At 43.3% G+C, this 18155-nt stretch overlaps 2 protein-coding genes across 9 annotated transcripts in view; both read right to left on the bottom strand.

Annotated features, from left to right (window-relative positions):
• The window catches only part of Bcas3 (BCAS3 microtubule associated cell migration factor), a 460531-nt gene extending 450609 nt beyond the window's left edge, over positions 1-9922 (bottom strand). For 3 of the 8 annotated variants that reach the window (XM_028772412.1, XM_028772411.1, XM_028772415.1), the window contains exons 1-3: positions 9788-9922; positions 8221-8308; positions 1849-1903 (exon numbers count right to left, since the gene is read on the bottom strand). In XM_028772412.1, coding sequence (XP_028628245.1) covers positions 1849-1903; positions 8221-8303 — 138 coding nt within the window. In that variant the 5' untranslated portion in view covers positions 8304-8308; positions 9788-9922. Of the gene's footprint in view, positions 1-629; positions 669-1848; positions 1904-8220; positions 8309-9787 lie in introns of all 8 variants that reach the window. The other 5 variants (XM_028772410.1, XM_028772414.1, XM_028772409.1 and 2 more) reach the window with 3 other exon arrangements.
• A 5683-nt stretch (positions 9923-15605) lies between these two features.
• Positions 15606-18155, bottom strand: part of Ppm1d (protein phosphatase, Mg2+/Mn2+ dependent 1D) — a 36178-nt gene continuing 33628 nt past the window's right edge. The window contains exon 6 of the mRNA XM_028772482.1: positions 15606-17054. Within this exon, the coding sequence (XP_028628315.1) occupies positions 16497-17054 (558 nt within the window). The 3' untranslated portion in view covers positions 15606-16496. The remainder of the gene's footprint in view (positions 17055-18155) is intronic.

The following is an 18155-nucleotide window of genomic DNA, read 5'->3' as shown; positions in this document are numbered from 1 at the left end:
ATCAGGGCTGTGCTCTTACATCACTAAGACACTCTCAACCTGAAACAACCCCACTATCCCTATTTCCTACTCAAATTCACCCTGTTCATTCTCCCTTATTCCTCAATTCAAGCAGCATCTGACTCATTAAACCCGGTTGTCTGCTTGCTTTCGTCTCTCACTATGCAGCCCAGGCTGGCTTTGAACTCTAGATCATCAGTGTACTCATAAACATAAAATAAACAAATTTTCAAAAAAAGAAAAACCTTAACTTTATAGGAAAGCACAGAAGTCTGAAGAACAGACTGAGACTCTTCAACTCAGCTCAGAGCCTGGCCAGAAAGGCCAGGTAAATGCTAGCTGGTCAAGTTTCACCTTCAACACGGATAGAGCACAAACAACATAGAATTTCTGGCTGGCCACTGTAATTGTTAGATCAATGTCTCAGATTTACTTTCATGGTGCTATGAACCAAATTCTTACAGGCAGTTTCACAGCATCTCCTTGCTAATTCGTTATGTCATTTTCTCCATGGGTTTAGGTCCCCATTTTCTCTGTTCCTGTCCCACTCCAAGCCCTCAATGAGGAAAGAGCCCTCAAAAATTCTGATCACAGCATTTCTCCTCCAGCCAAAAAAATAATAAACCTACCTCCTTGTTACACAGGATTCTTGGCCACACATAAGACACCTGTATAATATTTGATAAATGCTGATAAATGTTTGATAAATGCTGTAGAAACACCAAACAAAATGTAAAAGTAAACTTTGTTAAAATCACTCTCTGTGAACTGAGCCTCACACCAGGGCTCACCAGCCCCACTGTACCCACTGCCCCAACAGCCTGACCAACACAGGCATCAGATCCTCCACTGCTGCCCTGAGCAGCTGTCCCGTTCCCTCAGTGCCACTAGTGATCTTCTAAAGAACAACATCCCTCCCTTCTCTCTGTATACTCTCACCAATCGAATATTCCGTGTGCACTACAAGGCAACAGTGCTCATTTGTTGCTATTAATAATCTCTGCTTGGTTCAAGCAATCTGACTTCTTAACAAGTCATCCTTGAGGAAGGGGAGCATTGTCCTCACATGCACCACAGACCTCAACGATGGGGCTTGTTTTCATTCACATTAACTAAATACAATAAAGCTGTGCCGACAGTCCTCACCTGAAGAATACAGTTTGCAAATACAACTAAAACTCCAGACTTTGGACCTTTCAAGGTATCCTTGTAAAACTTGTACAAGGGTCCATGAAAGGTCCTCTCCAAGCAGCTCAGGTGCAGGTGCTGTGGCAGTCAGGGAGGACTGTCATCCACATGGAGAAAATAAGCAAGCTTGCTTTTGAGCAGTCAGTCCCACCAGAACAGCACTTGGCCATCCGTGTCCCACAGCAAACACCTCTACAATACAGGTGCTGGACTCTCAGATCTCCTGACAGACAGACAGGCCTGGACGTTTCTAATGTTTAACGGGCAAGTCAACTAACACTTGAGCGAACTAAATGTGGGCGTTACTACATACTACTGAATACACTAGATTCCTGCCAAGGCTACTTGCTGTCTTTAAAAGAGCATCATTAGAAAGTGGCCTATCATGAGCTACATGCCAAGCCCAAGTCTCTCTTACACAGGAAAAACATTTAGGAAATGGAAAGGGCTGTGGAAGTCACCCACTGGTGAAGCGTGTGACCAGCACTTACAAAGGCCTGGGTTTGGTTCCCAGCACTGCTGGGAAAGTGAACCACAGCTCCCAGCTGCATCCCAAAACAAGACTTCCAAAACTACTCACTCTTAGTCAATGTTAGGAAAAAGACTCCAGTGCTTTCTGACTCAGATGTGAAGCGACCACTTCTGTGCTCACATGCTTACCTGTGGTACAACATCCTGCAGAAAAGTCACGACACTTTCCATGTAGGACTGCTCCCTGGCAAAGGACAGATAGACAAAAACTGTCAGAAAGAAGCACAACCCACAAAGCCTAATAAAGTCACTATCACAGTAAAATGACAGGGAAGACGTAGAATCCTATGTATCGCTGGGAGGCAGAACAAAGAATAACTTCAACAGGACAGAAAAAAAAAAAAAAAAAAACAGGCCGGTTCATCCATGAGTCTGCCCACAGTCTATCTACTGCAGTCCCCACATAAAGCACATGTCTAAAGGCTTGGATACAGGGAACTATGGAGGACTGGTGGCGGCAGACTGGCGGCTGGATGATCATGCCCTAGCCAAAGAGAACAAACTTACTGTTAACTCAGAATTTCCTGACCTCTCTTTAAATTGGTTACAAACCCTGTCCCTTACCTCTGTGTGGCAAACTGAATGCACTTTCCTATAGATGCAGACATTAGAACAAATATTCAAAAGTCCATCATCTTATAGCAGCTGAGGAGATGGCTCACTGTGCTTAGACCTGTTCAATCCCAGAATCCACATTTCAAAAAAAAAAAAATGTTGGCAAGGTGGTGCAGGCATATAATCCCAGACTGAAGGAGAACAGGAGGATCCCTGGAGCTCACTCGTCAGCCCCTGCAGCCGACCCGGCTAGATCCAGGATAGTATAACCCTGTCTCAAAAGGGAGGGCAGAGTGGCATGTGCTGTAACACCAGCACATGGAAAGCTGACACACAAGGATCACGAGTTCCAGGCTAGCCTGGCCTATATAACTAAACCTTGTATCAAAAACTAAAACAGTCAAGGATGGTAACAGATGCTGTTAATCCCAGCCCTGGGAGGCAGAAGCAGACAGAACTCTGTGAGTTCAAGGTAGCCTGGTCTATATTGTGAGCTCCAGGACAGCCAGGACTATGTAGAAAGACCCTGTTTCAAAAAAAAAAAAAAAAAAAAAGGCAAGCATAAGATGTTAGAGCTGTTTCCTAGCATGTATGACGCCTTAGCGTTAACATCCAGCATGGAGGAAGGAAGGAAGGAAGGGAGGGAGGGAGGGAGAGAAGAAGAAAAAGAGAGGAAGGAAGAAAAGGAGGAGGAAGAAGAGGAAAGAAGAAAGGAAGAGAGGGAGGGAGGGAAGGAGGGAGGGAGGGAGGGAGAGAGGGAGGGAGGGAGGGGATAATCATGTTGGGCTGGAGAGATGGCTCAGCGATTAAGAGTACTGACTGCTCTTCCAGAGGTCCTGAGTTCAATTCCCGGCAACCACATGGTGACTCACAACCATCTGCAATGGGACCTGATGCCCTCTTCTGGTGTGTCTGAAGAAAGCGACAGTGTACTCACATACATTAAGTAAGTAAATCTTAAAATAATAATAATACTGTTAAGGACATTAAATGATGATATTTTGTTTTCCTTTCTGCAGTCCTAGGGATAGAACCAGAGCCTTACACAGCTAGGAAGACAGACAACAGACTATCACAGAATGAAGGCCCCAGCTCTGAAGATACTTGAAATAATACATATATGGATGTAAGGAAGGAGAGAAAAGTGATTTCTCCAAAATACTAAAAAGTTCTGAAAGACCTAATTGTCACTGAAAAAATTAGGGCTCAGTATAACGTAATGGCTTATGCCTACAATCTCAGCATGTAGGGAGGCTTGCCATTAATTTGCAGGCCAGTCTTGGCTACATAGAGATCCTGTTTCAAAGAACCAAATTAAAAAAAAAAAAAAATGGAGCTGGAGAGAGAACTCAAAGGTTAAGAGCACTGGCTGCTTCTCCAGCACCCACATGGCAGATCCCAGCCATCTGTAACTCCAGCTCTAGGAGATCCTACAGCCTCACACAGACATAGAACACAGGCAAAGCACCAATGTACGTGGAATACGAATAATAAAGAAATGTTTAAATGCCGGGCATGCAGGTTAGGCGTTAGAGTGTTGGCTGGCTCGCACCATGTGTGTCCTGGGTCCCATCCCCAGCACTGTATAAAGTGGGCGTGATGATGTACACTTGTTATGTCAGCACTCAGAGGTTAAGCAGGGGGATCAGAAGTTCAGGAAGGCTGGGCAGTAGTGGTGCATGCCTTTAATCCCAGCACTTGGGAGGCAGAGGTAGGTGGATTTCTGAGTTTGAGGCCAGTCTGGTCTACAGAGTGAGTTCCAGGACAGCCAGGGCTATATAGAGAAACCCTGTCTCAAAGAAAAAAAAAAAAAAGTTCAGGAAGGACAGCCTGGGCTATGAGGCCTTACTCAGAGAAGAAAATAATAAGAATCTTCCTAAATCCTTCAGAAACAAAACAAAATGCCTTAGAGATCCACAAAAGTAGGCTAAGAAAAACCAAAATCCAAAAAAAAATCACTGAGCCAACTCTGCCAGACTCACTCTTCATCACCGCCCTCGTCCTCAGTCACAGGCAGCTCCAATTCCTAAAACTCAGCACCCTCTGCCCTGAAGCAGATTTTTTGTTGTTGTTGTTTTTTTTCGAGACAGGGTTTCTCTGTGTAGTCCTGGCTGTCCTGGAACTCACTCTGTAGACCAGGCTGGCCTCGAACTCAGAAATCCGCCTGCCTCTGCCTCCCCCTGAAGCAGAGTCTTACACCTTTGTGTTTGCTCCTTTTCTTCTAATACCCCTTCCTTCCCCCACATTTCCAGCTGCTTTGTGGCTTCCTCAGGACACCCTTACACATGCATTCCCTTCCACCCTCCACCAAGGCCCAGACAGCATCCCTATCTACTTCTCCAGGCAGAATATAGGCTCCTTTAAGGGAGGTGGCCTATCTCTCATATTCACCTTTTACATCAGAACCTGCTAACCGGTACAAGAGAGAAGCTGGTGTTCAAGCATTATCTGTCAAGAGAACACAGGATGCTGTGTGCAAAATCATTATTTCTAACCCTAAAAATATCTATGTAATGAAAAATACTCACTATGGTGTAAACACCATATGGTAGGGTTGCAGAGAATGTTAAATGAGAATACAAGTCACCGAAGACCCACTCACTAACTGGGCTCCATCCTGGCTATTCCCGATGACAAGTTAATTCCTCTCTGCTTTGTTTCCCTCACCTATAAAGGATGACGAAAATAGCAACCAAACTCACAGCTAATGACATGTTTAACTTGATGCCACAGCAAATATCACAAAGAAACTCAGCTCTAGAGAATACAGAAGCGCTGTGATATCACTGTGTACATACACGTTTTAGTCTGTGAAGACTGTCCTTTGTAATATACTAAATCCTAAAGGAAACAATCTAAAATTTTATTCCCTCCAAGGAATTTTTTTGAGGCAGCAACTTGCTACATAGCCCAGACTAGCCTAGAACTTTCTCTCTAGTCCAAGATGCCCTCAAACTCACTAGACAGACTCCCACGTACTAGGATTACAGGTCTGAGCCACTGCCCCTTGCTTGCTGAGAGAATTTTAAAACACACAAAATATGGCCTGCATTTGTAACCCCAGCACTATGAAAGGAGAAGACAGCTGACTGGTGTGAGTCTGAAGATAGCATGGACTGCATACTAAAACAGTTAAAAAATAAAAGACAGATGAACATGATGGCCCATGCCTTTAACCCTAGCACTCAGAAGGCAGAATCAGGTGGATTGCTGCCAGCATGGTCGACAGTCATAGCTACATAGTAAGACCCTGTCTTGAAAAACACAAGATGAACAAATAACAAGAAGAAGAAAAAAAAACAGATGGCATAGCACATGTCTGTAATCCCAGCACCTAGAAGGCTAAGCCAGGATTGCTACTGGTTCAAGGACAGCCTGGGCTGAGTAAGTGTCAGGTCAGCGAGGGTCACACATAAAAATCCTTTCTCAAAATAATAAAATGAGCTGGGCTGTGGTGGCACATGCCTTTAATCCCAGCACTTGGGAGGCAGAGGCAGGCAGATTTCTGAGTTCAAGGCCAGCCTAGTCTACAGAGTGAGTTCCAGGACAGCCAGGGCTACACAGAGAAACCCTGTCTTGAACAAACAAACCAAAATTAAAATTAAAAAATAAAATGGCTGGGCATGCCAGTGCATGTCTTTAATCCCAGCAATTGGAGGTAGAGGTAGGTGAACCTCTGTGAGGCCAGCCTGGTCATTATAGTGTGTTCTGGGCCAGCCATGGCTACATAGAAATAACTTGTCTCAATAAAAAAAAAAAAAAAAAAAAAAAATCTGGGAGTAAATCTGGGAGTGGGGATTGGCAGCGCAAGCTTGGAATCTCAGCTTTGAGAGATGAAGGCAAGATCAGCTCTGCTATATAAAAAGTGTTAAAACAAACATGAACCTATCTCAAAATCCCAAAGAAGGACTGAAGAGATGCTCAGCACTGACTGCTCTTCCAGAGATCCTGAGTTCAATTCCCAACAACCACATGGTGTCTCATAACCATCTGTAATGAGGTCTGATGCCCTCTTCTGGTGTGTCTGAAGACAGCTACAGTGTATTCATATACATAAAATAAATAAATCTTTTTTTTAAAAATCCCTAAGAAAAAGCAGCTTGCCTATTCCTTATCTTTGTTCTTCTGTCTTTGCCAAAAAAGCACCATTGAGTCCAAGCGTCCAAATTCTAGCCCTTAAAGATAAATTCAAAATGTTAAACCTTCTTTTAAAACTTTTAAATTATACTATTTTTTATTTATCTACTTCTCTGCTCCTCCACCTCCAGATGTTCCTACTATAGAGACGGTGGTTATAGATCCCAGAAAGGAGTTACAGGACAAAATTTCTCTGCTTAAACAACAAATAGAGTTAGAGAAAGACTATTGAGACTTAATTAATCAGTTACAAAAATTAAGGACAGAGATGTCTCGAGAGAGTGAGGTTAATTGGGAAAATCACTCAGGTCCTCGAGTTCCTCAACCCGGAGTCCAAAGGCAGCCCCTGCCCTCTGGTTTTAGTTCAGCCACAGATCAGCCAGAGGAGGGACAGGCTGAGGTTTTCCCTGTATCAGAGACTAGAGACGCTCAAGGGGTTGCTTGGAGACATCACACAGGGTTTAATTTTCAAATTATTAAAGAATTTAAAAATTCGGTGGCACAATACGGTGCCACTGCTCCCTTTACTCTTACAATCTTAGAATCGGTGCGTGTGTGTCGGGGGCATGGGCCCTGGACATGGAGGTCAGAGGACAACTTGGAGGAGCTGATCCCCTCTTCCTATCATGTGGGACCCAGGGATCAAACTCAGATCCTCAGGCAAGCTCGTACCCACTGAGATATCTAACAATCCCAAAATGTTACCTTCTTGTGAAGCCTTGTCACTACTAAAATATCCCCTCTAAATACACATGTAACATTTAAACTGAGATCTAGAAGAGATACTTTTACAACACAGTTTAGTAAGTTTATACATAAGTACGAAAGTATAACTCTGCACATATCAAAAATCTAACTATTTTGTATGTGTCTGTGTCTGTCTGTGGTGCTAGAGATAGAACCCAGGATCCGCATATGCTAGAACACTCAAACTGACTTATGCTCCCAAGTCTTATTTCACTCTATCTCAAATACTGATCAAGACCCTCTAAACTGCCAGGCAGTGGTGGCACATGCCTTTAATCCCAGCACTTGGGAGGCAGAGGCAGGCGGATTTCTGAGTTCGAGGCCAGCCTGGTCTACAGAGTGAGTTCCAGGACAGCCAGGGCTACACAGAGAAACCCTGTCTCGAAAAAAAAAAAAAACAAAAAACAAACAAACAAAGACCCTCTAAACTAATTGAATGGCCCACTAACTTGTAGAACTAGAAGTTTTTACACTGACTTTCAGATTTTACCTTTTGGTGATGCTAAGAACCAAATTCAGTACCTCCCTGAAGTTAGGCAAGTGCTCTAGCACTGAGATGCACCCCAAACCCTCACATAGTCACCCTCATATATAGATGGGTGTCAAATACGTGAGCTTAATCCTCCAATTGTTCCTTTATGTGGCCTTGACAGTGACATTCATTTCACCTGCACAGCCAAAAAGCAAAACATGTTTATAGAAGCAAGCAGAGGCAAGTGGATTTCTGAGTTCAAGGCCAGCCTGGTCTACAGAGTGAGTTCCAGGACAGCCAAGGCTATACAGAGAAACCCTGTCTCAAAAAACCAAAAAGGAAAAGCAAGAACTATCCAAAAGGAAATTCTGGGAGTTTTGGAGAAGGGGCTGTTTGTTTTCAGACGAGATTTCTCTATGTAGCCCTGGCTGTCCTGGAACTTGTTCTGTAGACCAAGCAGGCCTCAAACTCAGAGATCTCCTGCTTCAGCCTCCCAAGCGCTCGTATAAAAGACAAGTGCTACCACCACCCAGCTCATCAGATATTCTGAGTGGGAATTGTCTTCTAGAACACTATTTTCTTCAGCTTACGTGACAGCCTGAGGGCGGACCACGACTCCGCCAGTGCAACGACTGGGTCTTCTGGGAGAATCTGTAGCCATTGCTTCATTCATGAGACCTGTTTCCAGAATAAAAGAAAAAAATATCCACCGTTAGTGTTGGGAAGGAGAGTTTTATATGATTATTTGCTAAATATCTCTTTCCTAAACTGTGACATACTATAAATTTTCCCAGAAACTCACTATTTAGCTCCATCTGGCCTAGAACTCCCAGAGACCTGAGGGCCAGACTGAGGTGTGTGCCACCACACCCAGGAGATTTCTTCTCTTTTTTTAGATAGGGTCTCACCCTGTAATGGAGGCTGGCCTTGAACGGCCCAATATCTGAAAGTCAAAACAGTTCACTCTTTTGCTGAATCTTTCTTGCTATATAATTCAAAACTAGAAAGATAAGAGAAGGGGAACTAAACGGGAACTCTATAATGCAGGGTCACTTAGAAAAACAAAAATAAAGCTCTGTGTGACATAACATACCAGCAATCCCAATACCCAGGAGGCTGAGGCAGGGGAATTGCCATGAGTTCAAGGGTGATGTAAGCCTGAGGTTCTTAGTATTACTTTTATCTTAGAAAATAAATAATAATAATAATAATAATAAAAGCTGGTCATTGGTGGTGATCCATATGCATGCCTGAGAAACAGAGGCAGGAGGATTAGGAGTTCAAAGTCAACCTTAAGGGCACAGCCACGATGTAAAGGCCAGATGGCCTATGTGAGCCTAAGAACAAACACAGGTAACATGATACCATTGTGCCTTCAGATAAATATGTTAAGGACTAATGAGTAAAACTGGGTAGCCACATTTAAATAATATCTTAACCTCCAGCTATTATAACATAATGACCAATGTGTAAACAAATATGAAATATAAACTCATATGATATAATATAAGGCGCCCCTGGCTTTTCCCACGGTCTAAGTAAGTCCTGGTCCTTGACTATCTAATGAGCTTCTGAATCACAGAGGTGGTTTGGAGAGTATAGAGTCTACTCAATTAAGGTTAAAGGGGGACTGACAACAGGACTAAAGATTTCTTACAAGGTTCAGGAAAGCCCACAGCCTAAAAGCATCACTTTTAAAAAGGGGTCACTGTACCACCTCATATGAAAACTCTCCAAACTGTTGATCTCCACATTCCTATACAACCCAAACGCCCCTTGTCCCAACCAGTCCAGCTACCCCTTTTTTAGGCAGTACATTTCACCAGATCCCTCAGTACCCTCATCTTCATTCCACCCTCTATTACCCGAACCAGTCTCCCCACCTCTGTCCTTTAAAGGCCTTGTCACCTGAGAACAGCTCCTCAAAAGCCCCTCGGGCCCCACTCTCCCTAAAGTCACGGGAACAACACTCCACACTTCACCTCCAAAGCCCTACCACTACTGCCCCCGGCCGCCCTCTGGCCTCTTGCCCAGCTCTCCTCCAGTTTCAGCACCTTCCCCCGTCAACTGGAGCTGGTCAAACCCTGTTCCCTCATGCTGCCTGTCTCGCTCCCTCTCCAAACCTTCCCCAAGCCAAGGACCCGCCAGCCCTCTCACCGGCCGCTCCGCCGGTAAACGCTGTTCTCTAGCTCCAGGCTCACTGTTTGGAGTCTCCCTCGTGATTGACGGCTACCACTTCCTACCACGCCTCAGCGGAACCACCGCGTCAGCCAATCCCAGGAGCAAACTGGCCCCGGCGCGGCACCGCCCTTGGAGGTCAGCTTCGCCAACCAGCAAGTAGGAAAGAGGGGGACCCGCCTTCAGAATCTATCCAATCCGCTGGGGCTGGAGGGAAAACACAACAGTATGGAAGTTCGGGTGAAGCGGGTTGGTCAGGTTCGGTTGTGAACGCAGGCAGCAGGGGAGAAAAAGACAGGCGTGTCTGCGGGCCTGGAAGAGGCACCTTGGTGGAATGTATGTTTTAAGAAAACGCTACATGCACCAAACACCTGAGGACCTCAGGCAGGAGTCGCCAGCGAAGAGCCCGAAGCCAGGTACACTGGTGTGTTTACATCGAATTCTCGCGACAGCTGATTCGAAGCTAAAAGCACGTGGACGTGGCAGCTGCCAATCACTTTTATCTGACCACTCAGACTGTCCAAGCCCGCCCTCCGCCCCGCCCGCGGAGCTGTGTTTATCTTCCGGGAGTCTAGGCTGACAGTCCGTGTTCAGTCCAGCCGCTGAGTATATGTTGATCTGAATAAGGGGCCTGTAAGAAATTTTGTTGGGGTTCTTAATGGTTACTGTCGTAGGAAGAGATGTTCTTGAACATCTGGAAATGGAGAGGCCCCAGACTTTGAAGGGAACTTGTTGGGCAATACAGGGATCTATAGAGATTCTAAGAAGACTGAGGCTTTGCAAGATGGGATTGGAGGAATCTTGAGGGTCCCTGGAGTCTCAACTAGTCATAGACCGGGAGTTCTTGCTTGAGAAACCCACACGCACACTCCTACCTTTACCTTATTTTTCCCCTGAGCACCTATTAACACTGTGCCTAAATCTTTTAATGGGATTCCGGTAGAACATGCCTATTATCCCAGCAAGTACATAGCAAGTTCTAGGCCAGTCCAGTGCCACCGAGTTTGAGAATATTGTCCCTCCCGAAAAATCTTTTTAATAAAGTATAATTATTTTTAAAAATCATCAATGGGCCTGGAGTTTGGACGTGATGTTCCTGCCTAGACATGGAATAGGCAGCTAGGTATGACAAACAAGGAATGAGTAAAAGGACATTTGCCTATCATACAGGTTAAAGGAAACATAAAGTAGACTTTTTAGGCATGACATCAGTGTCAAGAGTTGGGGTCATGGTCAAGACCAAAAAAGTCATTTTCCATGGGTCATATGTCTTAGGGTTACTCTTGTTGTGATGAAACATCAAGACCAAAAGAAAATCATCGAAGAAAGGTTTTATTTGATATACATCCTAAGTCCACTGAGGGAAGCCAAGACAGAACTCAAACCGGGCAGAAACCTTGCAACAGGAGCTGGTACAGAGGTCTTGAGAAAGTACTGCTTACTGGCTTATTACTCATGGCTTGCTCAACCTTTTTTATAGACCCCAGGACCACCAGTCCAGATATGGCACCACCCACAAAGGGTGCGTCCTCCCCCCCACCCCAGTCACTAATTAAAATGCCCTACAGACCTGCCTAATAGCCAAATCTTACCTTATGGAAGCATTTTCTCAACTGAGGTTCCCTCCCCTCAAAGGACCACATCATTTCCCCAAATGATTAGGGACTTTTTTCCTTATCGAGCTCTTCATAGCTTAGAAACAAAAGACGAGGGAATGAATGAGAATGTTTATGAATGAGAGCATTGCTTCTGTCTGTCTCCAATTTGCACTATGGACATGGACCCAGGGGAGGCATACAGCCCAGTAGCTAAGAGCATTCCCATGACTTAAATGTCTTAGTTGACCACAATAGTAGCAGGAAAGGATTTTTTTTCCTCTTCTGGTTCTCTCAGACTTGTCTCTGGAAGGGTCTCTAGGGTTTCCTGAGATTGGCAGAAAATGGGCAGTTGCTGTATCCATGTGATGAACTGGTACAGCTTGTCTTCTAGTTTAACCCTTTGGGGTCTCAAAACTACCTCTCAGGTCTTGTGAGATGGTTCAGCAGGTAAAGGTCCTTGCTGCTAAGCCTAACCACCTGAGTTCAATCCCCTGGACTTACAAAGAAAAAGAAATTAAGTTGTCCTCTAACCACACCCCCAAACATGTAACAGCATCCCGCCCCACACCCATAAATACATGGTGATTAAAAAAAAAAGGCCTCCTCTGTCCTTATTTGTAGAAGGAAAAGACAAAATCCAGATGTTCAGGGACATTCTTCCCTACATAGGGAATTCAAGACAGTCTCTACTATACAAGGCCTTAATATACATAACTATATATAAATGAAATAGGTAATCATGTGCTTGCAGTAGACACGAGGAAGGGGACATGAACCTAGATGGTGCTAGGGTCCCCAATGGCCACCCTGAAAAGGAGAATCTTTTCCCATTGAAGGTTGTGTCATTTTTAGTTTTTCCCAGGTCTGTTATTCCCCAGTTCTTGAGGGGAATGTGATTATGTGTGTGGGTGGACAGAGGGGGAGTGCAGTTGGGGGGAAAGATCAAACCCAGAGCTGGGAACAGAGTCACAGGCTAGAGAAGGGCAGTGGTGGAAAGGCTACATGTTGAACGCTGGGTTATGCAGGTTGGAAGCCAGCCTGGCCTTCATGAGGTTCAATCTGATTAAACACGTCACAGTCATAGCTTAGTCTTGGTGGCTCACACGAGTGATTGCTGTGCTTAGGAGGCTGAGACCTGGGTGAATCGGATGTCAGATCCTCAGTGAATTTAAAGCCAGCCCATACTATCTGGTGAGACACTACCTCAAAAAATAAGAAAAAGGAGAAAGGAAAACAGAATGAACACTCCCACTTCATTTGCTTTGGAACTTCTTTCATCAGCAGTCTGAGATAATGTTGATAAGCTGTATACACCCTTTTGCATTGTTCTGTGATAGCACATGACTTTGGTGAGCATGGTGACCTCACTAAAGGGCTGAGGATGAACTTGAACCCCTGATCTTATCTCAACCCCCAAGATTCTGAGACTATTGGTAAACATTACACCACATCCAGATACTTCTTTTTTTTTTTTTTGGTTTTGTTTGTTTGTTTGTTTGTTTGTTTTTTGTTTTTTTTGTTTTGTTTTTTTCGAGACAGGGTTTCTCTGTGTAGTCCTGGCTGTCCTGGAACTCACTTTGTAGACCAGGCTAGCCTCGAACTCAGAAATATGCCTGCCTCTGCCTCCCAAGTGCTGGGATTAAAGGCGTGGGCCACCACCGCCCGGCCAGATACTTCGTTCTTAACCACGACTATGGTCTCCATTTTCAGAGTTAGCTTTGTTCTGATTGTTACCAAGTATTTCAACAAATTACTAGCTGAGCATGTGTAAGACTTATTAGTGACTTAGATTACCTTTCAAATGACTACAAATCAAAACCCTAAAGTACCCACCTGTTGTGGTAGTGCATGCCTATACTCCAGCATCCAGAGGCTGAAGCAGGTTGCTAGCAAGTCCAAGGTAAGTCTGGCCTACATACTAAGACTGTCTCAAAGAATAAGAAAATGAGGGCTGGAGAGATGGCTCAGAGGTTAAGAGCACTGGCTGCTCTTCCAGAGTTCAATTCCCACCAACCACCTGGTAGCTCATAACCACCTATAATGAGATCTGGTGCCCTCTTCTGGCCTGCAGTCATAAATGCAGACAGAATGCAATATACATAAGAAAATCAAAAAACAAAACACACACACAAAATAAGTAAATGAGTTAGAAGCAGATGAAAAATTTAAAAGAATATATCAAAGAAAAATGGAGGGAAATTAAAACATAAGAATGTGGTATTAGGGCTGGAGCAGTTAAAAGCACTGACTGCTCTTCCAGAGGTCCTGAGTTCAATTCCCAGCAACCACATGGTGGCTCCCAACCATCTGTAATGGGATCTGATGCCCTCTTCTGGTGTGTCTGAAGACAGCTATAGTGTACTTATATACATGAAATAAAATAAATCTTTAAAAAAAAATGTGGTATTAGATTGGATGGGCATAGGTCCTGCACCTCACCTGGGCAACACCGTGAAACTGGCCCTGATGAAGGCAGCAGTGAGCCAGCCTTCTCATGAGGGCACGAGAGAATGAGAGCTGACCCTGCCTCTACATAGCTAACCCTGGTGGTGCAGATAAGAGAAAGCTCACACAATAACCACCTCAGCTACTACCCAGGCCCAGATCTAGAGCTCTGAATTGGCCTACCCCAAAATCCCAAGCATCTGCAAACAGTTGGGATGTGTAAAAGGACCAGTCCTGATGATCCAAAGCTGCAGGGTCTCCATGGCATAGACACAGGGCAACAGGAGGATACAGCTTCCACAATGAGATAGTTTCTATGCTTTTGTTTTTTCTTTTCCTTTTTTTTTTTTTTTTAAATTTGTGGAGAAAGCTGCAAGTTTGAAGAGTGAACATGAGGGCCCTGGGAGATGAACCAGACTGGGGTGCATGATGTGTAACTTATAAAGAATCAATAAAAACTTTTAAAAAAAAACGTTGCTAATAGCTAAAAGATTCCTAAATCTGGTAAATAGTACAAACCTACAGATCCAAGGTCAGACAACCAAAAGAATTTAACTGGAACTATTCAGGACTGGGTAGTGGCAGATAAGAAAGACAGCTGAAAGATTGACCTAAAATTGCAGGGTACATTCATAAAGACACAATTAGCATATTTAATAATTATCAAGAGGGTCCTAAAATTCCCTTTAAGAGCATTCCCAAAGTCATTTTAGTGGGTCCACTTCCTAAAAGTTTCAGTATTTCAACAGTGCCATCCCAGGAGACAGTATCCAAATGTAGTAGGCAGCATAGCATATCCAAGTCAGTCTTCGTTTTGCTAGTGTTACGGATCAAATGCAGGGCCTTATGGCTAGAGAGATGGCTCAGAAGTCAAGAACACTAGCCAGTCTTCCTGGGGTCTTCTTCTGATTTCCAGTACTCACTTACTGGTTTACAACTTGCCTTTAAATCCAGTTCCTGGAGATCTGACACCCTCCTAGACCTCTAAGAGCACTAAACATATACATGGTACACATACTTACATGCAGGCAAAATAATCATACACATAAAATATTAATGAATTTCTCTCCCCCACCTCACTCCAACAAAGCTGAGGACCAAACCTTAAAGTACTTTACCACCAAGCTAAATCCCCAAGTCCTAATTATTTTTTTAAATGCAGGGCCTTGCACCTATCAAGCAAACAATCACACTAAACCCTCACACTAAACCCCTAGTCCTTTTCTCTCTCCTGAGCCTCATTTATCTCTCTGGTTTTGTTTTATCCACTACTGTTTTGAGACACTGTCATGATTCTCAGGTTAACCTAAAACTTTTAACTGAGGATGACTTTGGATCCCTGATCTCCCTGCCTCTATGTCCTGAGTGCAACATACCCAATTTATGCAGCAGTAGGATCAAGCCCAGGGCTTCCTGTGTGTTAGGCAAGCACTCTCCCAACTCAGGCCCATCCAACGCCCTCGGTGAGGCTTCTTGTTCCAAATCAAGAGCTTAAGATACTCTTAAGAGCGCAATTGCACACATGCCACATCTATAGAATCTTAGAGCTTCGGTATTTCCTTTAGGTTTGATTGTATCACCAAGGAATAAAGCCAGAGTTTTACTGAACATTTAGAAGTGATAACTGAATCATGTTGATATTTAGTTGTTTAAAATGAGTAGTGTATGTATTTCAAGTCAGGAAAGCACAGTTACATCACGTATCTGACTGTTGGTACCTACCATGAAGAGTCACCAACAAAACACCAGCAACATAAGGGCATCAGTTCACTGATTTATTGGATAGACATACTCATATAACCAATGAAAACTGTATGATAGAAAATAATTTAGGAAATGTTGGGTATTAGCAGCACCATCTGTTATTGAAATAGCAAGAAAAACTTCACATATTTTAAGCAAACACTAGAAGAGAGTAACTATATGGCCTAATGCCACTGGTATGGGACGACTGGTCATGGTGTGTTAGGCAAACACACCTCCTTCCGTGCCAGAGATTTCAGTAAGCACAGCAGATGTATTGTTCTAGAAGAATGCTACTGAAGTTAAGGGATAGTGCATAGTGTAAGTGCGACAAGGAGACTAAAATCAGCTACGTTAGCACAGCTCAGTATTCTTCCTATGAAAGGTTTACTTCTGAATTATGAAATGTGAAATAAAATGTAATTTTAAAAAGACACTAATGGTCCCTAGGAAACATTAAGTGGAGCACAGATCACTATGAAAATACTTCACTTTTCCAGTTTGCTTAGTAATTTTCTTTAAAAAGTCATGTGTTCTTCACAAGGGGGGTATACAAGTGTATAATAAGCATTTTAAAAACTTTAAAGACATTTTTAAAATCGTAAAGATTCTTCTGACTTTTCTTCAACATTAGCCCTGTTGTCACAATTACTATGTGTCAGAATAAGAGACTAAGCTGTAAAGGATACAAATTTACACACATTTTATAGCAACTTATTCCCTACATCTACAAAATTCACATTATAATACAGGCAAGTACAAGGCCAGAATAAAACTGTTAAATTCCAAAAAGTCAAAGTGTATACTCTTTATTTTGTCCCCTTAAAAATGTTCAACTTCGGCACCAAGTTTAAAAAGCCCTCGAGTCGCAGGTAGGGAGATCCCCCACTTCCCAGGCCATCTCAGCACACACACACTGGTTTCCGGTGCTGGTGTAGAAGAGGATTTCCCATCTTCTTCTGGCCCCTGAGTCTGCGCCTCATGGTCAGTTTGACAGAGTGCCTGCGCTGTGACGCTGGGGGGAGACTGGAAGCCTGGGTCCCACTACTTCGACTTAAGCCATTTCGTCGGTGCTTCTTCATAAGGGGGCCAGAGTTGGATTCTTCTAATGTCCTTTTAAAATTGGCTGGAGGAGTTCTTTCAACTTCTTGAGCTTTCATTTGACCTGGAGTTGACATCTTTAAATTTTTTTGGTCCATGATAGTATTTGTTGAGTTGGTTGGCATGAGGCCAACTGACAGGGTGTTATTCAGAGAATCATGAATCCTTAAAGTCAGGGCTTTGGGGCAATTTTCTTCAAGTGTCTCTGAGTCTTTTGAAGTCATCACTACAGTCTGGATACTCCCTCGAGCTATCTCAGCTGGAACCTCTAAAAACTTCTCTGAGAAGGCATTACTTCGAACAAGGGCAGGTATATGGTCCTTAGAGTTAAGCCTTGGCCATGGATCTTCTTCCAGTGCCTGGGAGGGAAAAAAGGAAAAATAAATATTTATCCTATGCACAATAAACTGACACAGACAGTAAGTTCTTAAGATATTGTTATGATAGTAAAACCAGCTGGGCGGTAGTGGCACATGCCTTTAGTCTCAGCACTCAGGAGACAGAGGCAGGTGGATCTCTGAGTTTGAGGCCAGCCTGGTATACAAGGCAAGTTCCAGGGCAGAGAAACTTTATCTCAAAAACAAACAAACAGATGGCAAAGCATGGCATGCACTCACTTCCTTCACCCTAAGTGGGGGTAGAGAGTTACAAAGAAGGCAGTCAGTACAAAGGACCACAGAAGGATCCATCTCATCACAAGAGATAGAGCATCATGTTCCCAAGGGGAGAAGACCATGTGCTCACAGGTATTTCCCAACTACAGCTGGGACCAAGTAAAATATTTTAAGGCTTCAAAACAGACCCCTTAAAATAGCCACAAGCACACATTCTACCAAGACATTCACTCTGTGCCCAGATGCAGAAAAGGGCAAAATTATTGCTTTTGACATTTTAATTTCTTTACCTAAACACTATATTACTGTGTTTGTTTATTCATTCATTTGTTTAATGAGACAGAATTTTTCATTGTGGCCCTGGCTGTCCTGAATCTGGCTATGTAGACCAGGCTGATTTCAAACTCTAAGATCTGCTTGCTTCTGTCTCCCCAGTGCTAAAATTAAATCACTGCCAGCTGAAACTCTGTATTTTAAGTTTATGTATTATAATAATAATATACTACTGATGAACTAGCTCTAATAATGTTACATAAAATCCTTATTTTTTGACCTAAGCCCATGAAAAACTTAAGCTGACGTCCTAACTTTCTGGTAAATTGAATAATGCCTACTTATATAAACTAGTTTTCAATTTTAATTGAAGCATGACATATGTGACATAATGATGACAGAATTCGGATAAGAAAAAGCAAATTCCTATTCAATGCATTAAGACCTACAGACTTACATTATTGTCCTGCCATGGCATGTATGCGTGAGAATAAATACAGATACACAAAAAAAATGCAATTTATAATTTTTGTTAACTTACACGTCTCAAAAACTTGTGTGTATGTGAGAGTG

This window comes from Grammomys surdaster, unplaced genomic scaffold (genome assembly GCF_004785775.1).
Source record: "Grammomys surdaster isolate TR1022 unplaced genomic scaffold, NIH_TR_1.0 213, whole genome shotgun sequence".
Taxonomy (NCBI): Eukaryota; Metazoa; Chordata; class Mammalia; order Rodentia; family Muridae; genus Grammomys; species Grammomys surdaster.
This window is presented reverse-complemented; position numbering and strand designations above follow the sequence as displayed.